The sequence below is a fragment of the Hipposideros armiger genome, unplaced genomic scaffold (assembly GCF_001890085.2).
Source record: "Hipposideros armiger isolate ML-2016 unplaced genomic scaffold, ASM189008v1 scaffold_53, whole genome shotgun sequence".
In the NCBI taxonomy this organism is placed as follows: Eukaryota; Metazoa; Chordata; class Mammalia; order Chiroptera; family Hipposideridae; genus Hipposideros; species Hipposideros armiger.
Genome location: NW_017731403.1, coordinates 2823160 through 2830854, shown reverse-complemented (window position 1 = coordinate 2830854; position 7695 = coordinate 2823160). Strand labels below are relative to the sequence as shown.

The 7695-nt window shown below is 42.0% G+C and overlaps 1 protein-coding gene across 1 annotated transcript in view; it reads left to right on the top strand.

Annotated features, from left to right (window-relative positions):
* LOC109381809 (uncharacterized protein C4orf32 homolog) overlaps positions 1-5886 on the top strand; it is a 35434-nt gene extending 29548 nt beyond the window's left edge. Inside the window, exon 2 of the mRNA XM_019640859.1 lies at positions 5082-5886. Within this exon, the coding sequence (XP_019496404.1) occupies positions 5082-5327 (246 nt within the window). The 3' untranslated portion in view covers positions 5328-5886. The remainder of the gene's footprint in view (positions 1-5081) is intronic.
* Positions 5887-7695: the final 1809 nt, after the last annotated feature.

The following is a 7695-nucleotide window of genomic DNA, read 5'->3' as shown; positions in this document are numbered from 1 at the left end:
TCCAGGTTGAGCTGTTGTTCAGCATCTTAGCTGTAGAGGGCAGTGTCACTGGCCCTCATATGTGGGATCTGAACCGGGGCCCTCTGGCCGCCCAAGCCATCTCTTAACCAACGCACCACTCAGCTGGCCCTTGGTTACATTTTTATACGCCAATAACAAACTATCAGAAAGAGAAATTAAGTAAACAATCCCATTTACAATTGCATGAAAAAAACAACTTAGGAATAAATTTAACCAAGAAAGTAAAAGACCTGTACTCAGCAAATTATGACATTGAAGAGATAAAGAAGATACAAATAAATGGAAACATATACCATGCTCATGGGTAGGAAGAATTATAGTTAAAAATTTGCATACTACCCAAAGCAATATATAGATTCAATGTAATCCCTATCAAAATACCAGTGGCATTTTTCAGAGAACTTGAACAAATCGTCTTTAAATTTATATGGAACCATAAAAGACCCCTAACAGCCACCGCAATCCTGAGAAAGAAGGACAAAGCTGGAAGTATCACTTTATCTGATATCAAATTATACTACAAGGCTATAATAATCAAAACAGCCATGGTGTTGTCATAAAAACAGACCCATAGATCAATTGAACAGAGAGCCCAGAAATAAATCCATGCCTATACGATCATTTAATCTATAACAAAGGGAACAAGAATTTACATTGGGGTAAAGACAGTATATTTAATAAATGGCGCTGGGAAAAATGAACAGATACATGCAAAAAAAAAAAGAAAAAGAAACTGGACAACCTTCTTATGCCATATACAAGAATAAACTGAAAATGGATTAAGGACTTAAATGTAAGACCGGAAACCATGAAGCTCCTAGAAGAAAATATAGGAAGTAAACTCTCAGATATTACCCTTACTAACATTTTTACTGATATATCTCCTCGGGGAAGGAAAACAAACAAAAATAAACAAATGAGACTACATCAAGCTAAAAAGTTTTTTCACAGTAAAGGAAACCATCAACAAAACAAAAAGACATCCTACTGAATGGGAGAAGATATTTGCCAATGATACAAATTTATAAAGAAACTCATACAACTTAACACCAAAAAAACAAATAACCCAATTTAAAAAATGGGCAGAGAACATGAAGAGACATTTCTCCAAAGAGTACATACAGATGGCCAACAGACATATGAAAACATGCTTAACGTCACTAATCAGAGAAATGCAAATAAAAACCACAATGAGATACCATCCCAGTAAATCAACAAACAAGTGCTGATGAGGATGTGGAAAACAGGGAACCCTGGATCATTGTTGGTGGGATTGCAAACTGGTGCAGCTATTGTGGAAAACAGTATGGAGTTTCCTCAAAAAATTAAAAATAGAATTACCTTATGACCCAGCAATTCCAATCCTGGGTATTTATCCAAAAAAATCCAAAACAACTAACTCAAAAAAATATATGCACCTCTATGTTTACTGCAGTGCTAGTCACAATAGCCAAGATATGGAAACAACTGAAATGCCCACCAATAGTTGATTAGATAAAGAAACTGTGGTACATTTATACAACGGAGTATTACTCTGCCATGCAAAAAATGAAATCTTACTATTTGCAACAACATGAATGGATCTAGGAGTTATTATAAGTAAAATAAGTCAGACTGAGAAAGACAACTACCATATGATCTCGCTTAAATGTGGAATCTGAAGACCAGAATAAACAACTAAACAAAACAGAAATAGACGAGCAAATTGCTGTTTGCTAGATGGGAGCGTGGTTGGGGGATGGTTGAGAAAGGTGAAGGGATCAGGAAGTACAAATTGGTAGTCACAAAATAGTCACGGGGATGTGAAATACAGTATGGGGAATATAATCAATAATGTTGTAAAGACTATGAAGGGTGTCAGATGGGTACTGGACTTATTGGGAGGAATCACTTCATAAATTATATAAATGCCTAACCACTGTGCTGTATACCTGAAACTAATATGAAATAATATTGAATGTCAACTATAATTAAATATATATGCGCATATATACATAATCATGGAATGTACAGTACAGCATAGGAAATATAGTCAACAGTATTGTAATAGCGATGTACGATGTCAGATGGATAGTAGACTTGGTGGGGTTATCTTTGTGAGGGGTGTAAATGTCTAATCATTATGTTGTTTCGTACACCTGAAACTAACAAAAAAACCTGAGGTTTTTTCCCCCATTCCCTTCCTCTTTCTTTATGTATTTTTTTAAAGGAAAAAGGTGTCTAATGAATATTTAGTGGGGGTTTTTTTTGGTATTTTTTTTAACTTTAGTAATTATCCTACTGTGATAGAATAACATGTGTTATGTAACCTTATAGTCATTTTTGTGATCTACAGAAAATAGTAGGAAAACAGGTTCCAAAAATGAGTCTTTCATTTTTTATTAAAGGACAGTAAAACCACTGTAATTAAGAGAATTAAAAACAAGAGGTGGTTAAAATTCTGAATTTTATGGTACTTGGACATATGCAATGTTCATATATTTTCAAGTACCTAAAGAAAATAATTAGTGTGCTGAGGCCCTGCTCCACCTCTACTGCTTTAATAAATAGATAAGGATGATTACAATCAGTACATCATTTCATGGCATATAAATTTAGGGCTTCTAAACTACCAAAACTTGTCCAATCCTGAGGTATTAATTTTAATTTGTGAACATCCTTGAGCTAAAATCTATTGACTTGGGCAACCACCCAGTGGGCCAAGGAACGAAGTAAAAGACAGAGCAGGAAGAATTGAAATTTTAGTTAAAGCAAGTTTCATATAGGTAAGCCCTCAGTATTAATAACAAATAAAAGATTAAAGGCCTGAGAAGTGAAAGAATGAAGAAGGCGCCAAACATGCTTTCCTAACGAAAAACTTCTATGGAGAAATAATCGTTGCTTTTCTAGACAAGAGGTCTCCAGCTGACCCCCTGCCTCTCCCTACTCCCCTCCCCCTGCCCCCGCCCGCCCGTATTCCACACTGAGGGCCGGTCCGCTGCAGCCGCTGTCTGTAGTCTTGGTTCCCTCCAGCCCCTGGCCCAACCTGGAGTCTCCGTGGTAGGAGGCGCCCTCGCCTGGGGCCCGCAGCAGCAGTAACAACAGCGGCTGCTGCAGCAGCATTAGGAGCAGCAACACTGCATTCCCTGGCGGGTGCCCGGGAACCCCGAGGCTAGCGGGAGGGCTGCTGGGCTCCAGGTGGGTGGAGGGCGCAGTGGGCGCTGGGCGGCGACCGGAGCGTTGCCACGACGCCGGCGGCGCGCGTCGCTAGCGGCCGCCCACCCACGTCAAGGTTTGTTTAACAATCGCCCTGGTATTTATGGCCCGGGCTTTGGGCAGCCGCGGGGGTGTCAGGAAACTGTGCGGGGCAGCGGATGAGGCGCTGCGGCGGTGGCTCAGGGCACCTCCCCCCCGGCTTCCCAAACCCTGCCAGGTACCACCCACGGGGGAGGATGGAAACATCCGCCGCGCTCTGAGCCGCTCAGGAAGGTAACAGCCTTCCCGCCAAGTCACCCGAGGTCCTGCGTAGGCCACCGACTCGTCCCCTCCACGCCTCCATCTCTCAGAGCGGGGCCGAGCGGAAAAGCGAGCGATGGCGGAAAACCTGAGGAAACTAGTCTCCAGCGAATCCTTACGATCGATGCAGGACAAGCTGGAGCTCTGGCTGAGGGAGTACAACGTGAGTCAGGGTGGAAGACCCCCGGGGCTCGCCCCCCCTCTCAGTCCTGTGCAGCCCTCGGAGGGGGTTCTGAGGGCAGGCATCCCGCTGGCCGCTCTGCAGAGCCGCGGCGGTTGTGATTCCGAGCAGGGACCCAGCCTCAGTGCGGGATCGCGGGGGAGGAAGGACAGGCCGGTGTCTGCCAGCGCCCTTTGCTCTCCACCGCGCGAGGCGGCGCTGGGGTGGCGCGGCCCGCGGAGCGCGGGACTCGGAGCGGAGCAGTGGAGAGCGCAGTCCCTTTAGTGGTAACCAAGGACGCTGGTGGCCCTAGCAACCGGAGAGACCAGCGATCCGTCATGGGTCTGGGCAAGCCTGGCACGCTCTCCCCCGTTCCATCCACCAGCAATCCACCCACTACCCCCAACTTGAATTTTTATTTTTTACTATAACCCTCATCTTACCTCTGGGTAAATCTTCTACTCTTGGGGATACTCAGGGGTTGTATCAGGATAGATTTTTACAATACACCCAGGATTTATTACCCAGAGGGAGTGAAACGGACACTTGTCAACGTTGCGGTTTCACTGGTATGCTGGTCAGCATGGCATGTGAGGCACAGTTAAAACTCCAAGGCAGGTTTTGGAAGGCCTGTTGCCAGCGCATTTGTAAGAAGCCAATATTCTGTTACCAAACGCAGAGTGCTCTTCAAGTTTTCTTAACCGCCCCCTCCCCCCCTCCGGTAATCCCCACCCCCACTCCAGCTCCAGTTACCTCTCCCCACCTCCAGAAGTTAGAACTCCGGTGCTGAATTTGCTTTACATCCGGCCAGTCCGTCTTAAACAGGAGAGTCCGCTCTTGCATAGCACGTAGAACGGTGAGGCAGACAGCTGGGGACCTGGAATCAGCCCTCCTAGAGTCTAGGGTCTGGCTCTGCATAGAACTAGCTGAATGACGTGGGGCCATTGATTTAACCTCTCTGGCTCTCAGTACCTTCTCTGTTAATTGGGAGAGTCTGGACTATATGATAAAGTTCCTTTTCGGATCTCAGTTTTTTGAGTCTAGGTCAGCTTATTATTTCTGAAATCCTACCAGGAAAAATGNGTGCAATTCCAGGAAACTAGAAAATGAATAGAAATGAATCAACTTCCTTTATCTTGTAAATCATTGTTCTGGTAGTTGAGGGTCTAGTCAATGTTGATTTCCACAGAAATCAATAAATTAGTGCTTTCCATATTCTTGAAATGTGGGCGAAGAAATAGTTATTCTATACGTGTATGCCAATCAAAAGGAACATTCCCAAGTATTTATTGAATGATTATCAGAAGTGTCTAGTACTTTGGAAGAATTATGAGGTAGTCTTTAATTCTTAAAAACCACCTATTTCTCACTTCATGTTTATGTTTTGTTTTGTTTGTTTTTAAAGGAATTTAAAGAATTACAAGACCATTCTGGCAATCCTGTTGGAGATGACTACAAAAAGATGGGAACACTTTTTGGTGAATTGAACAAAAGCCTCATCAACATGGGCTTTATAAGGATATCTTTTGGAGAACAAATTGTAGAACCAGTGATGGTCATTTTCTTTTGGGTTATGCTGTGGTTCCTTGGCCTACAAGCTTTTGGACTAGTTGCTGTTCTTTGCCTTGTCATTATTAATGTACAACATTAAAATATGGTGGAGTGAGCTGTTGGTTGATGTTTGGTAGCCATATATGTAATTGGTGAAGTTATATATTTTACTACATGAAAGCTGAAAATTTTGCCTTGTTTCAAATTGTGTTAGTTTGTAATTACGTTTATAAGTGGATGTTGTTTAAAATTAAACTCAACTCTTGATTTTATCAGGGTTGAATATGCATCTTGTAGCTTAGTTCAAAACTCTTGTTTTACTACTGTGATCTGTACCTACTTTTAAACACCCCTATTCCTATGCCAAATTTTAAATAATACCACCAAGTGAGCAGGGAAAATAATAGGATATGCAGTTCAAATTGGGCAATACAGGTCTTATAAAGAGCTCCAGAAGAAAAATTTTGAAACAATGAGCCTAAAAATAAGTTTTACTTGGGGAATTGTTCTCCATCCACTGCTACCAAGTAACCAATATTATTTGGGAAATAATTTGGATTTCTGTTATCTCTGCTCATCCCAAACCAATGTAAATGATAATTACTATACATTACCTTAATATTTTGATGAAAATCAGCAAAGTTAGCACATCTTCTAAAGATTGANTGTAGCCAGCAGCCAGCGTGAGTGGCCAGCAGCCGCAGTGAGTGGCCGTCCAGAAGCCGGCGACTGATCTGCCTCGCCTGGGAAGAGCGCAATGATGGTGCCAACTTGGCCAGTGAAGCAACGTCCTCCACAACTAGACTGAAGAACAAAATGACAGCAACTTTTCTGTTCTCCTTCCCCCAATTCCCCAGCACTGTTCCTATCCCCCCAATTCCCCAATAAAAATCTTAAAAAAAAAAGTATATTTAGTTTGTCACAAGGTAACATTTAACACAAATGACACTAGGATTTAGCTGGACCAAATTAAATGATTGTTTTGGAAATTCCTGTAAGTATTGAGAAATGTCACAGTTTATTGTACTTTCCCTTCTCAGTGGTCCATCCCATTCCTCTGTTCTCAATGAAACCTTTCAATCTAGCTTCTCCCTCTACCCACCCACACACAGAGAAAAGACTTCTCTCAGAGACCAATGCCTTTCCAAATTATGTGTCCGTTTCCCATCATTTTCTTCAACTCTCTGGCCTCTCTGTTGCATTTGACTGTTGACACCCCCATTCTTCTAAGACTCTAATAATTTGTTATTTGTCTCCTGGCCTTAATCCACTTTTTCTTGTGGCTGTTCTTCAAGAGCCAGACTTTAGAAATCTTACCTTCTACCTCCATTCCTGCTTCAGCTCTTAAATGTATGCTGATGAGTCTTATATTCATATATGATGAATCTATATTCAGGGCCTGTTCTCATCTGAGTTCTCACTTCTCCAGTTGACCATTGGATGTTTTTCTTTTTTTTTTTTTAAATTGCAGAAAAGGAGTTTGTTAGAAGTAAAAATACATTTCAAAGAAGCAAAGGTGTGCCCAAGCAGTAGAGAATAGCTCAAGGGCCATTATTAGAAAAGAAAGTATACTCCAAAGAGTTTGGAGCAGGCCCCGAAGCAGAGGCAAGGCTCAGAATGCTCAAAAGGCCTGGATGTTTTTCAATTGTGCTGTCATCTCAAAGTCAAAACCGACATTAGCCTCTCCTATGCCCCAAACACAAACCTCTTTCTTAATTTATTTTCATCATGAACCTCTCCATATCCTTTTCACCAGCGTAACCTGTTGGTACCAGCTTCTAAATTTACACAGAGCCTGAGCACCTTCATCATTTCCACTGCTACCACCCCTGTCCACTTTCAGTCATCTTTCATCTGGATTATTACATGAATAACCCAAAGTGATTCTTCTAAATGTCAAGTCAGGTCAAGTTTCTCCTCTGGCAAACCCCGCGGGCTTCTATCTCAGTCAGAATAAGCCACAGTTCCTAAGATGGCCACCAAGCTTCTATGAAATTGTGTTCTTTAAATTCTATGACTTCATCTTACTCTCTTCCTTGCTCAATCCACCCCAGCAATTCTTGGCCTTGTTCTTTCTAGAGCAAAGCTGTCCAATAGAACTTTCTATGATGATGGATACGTTCTGTATCTGCATTGCCCAATAAGGTGGCCATTGAAACATATCATAAAAACAACAGCAAACATTGCCGACTCATTTTCTTTTAGTTATTAAAGAGATGCTGGGTTATTGCATTGCTTGGCCTTTAAAACTTGGGTTCCACTGGATGTTCAGGGATGGCTTCACATGAGCACCTAACTTACAGAATTATTTTCCTGTTTTGTGGTTATTGAGAATGTTGGTGAAAGAGCCACAGAGAACCCCTTCTTGTTCAACCAAGAACTGAACCGATTGTTAAGAGCTTAATAATTCATTCAACAAATGGTTACTGAGCTTCTGCTATGTGTAAAGGTTTGGGTGAGACACTCTC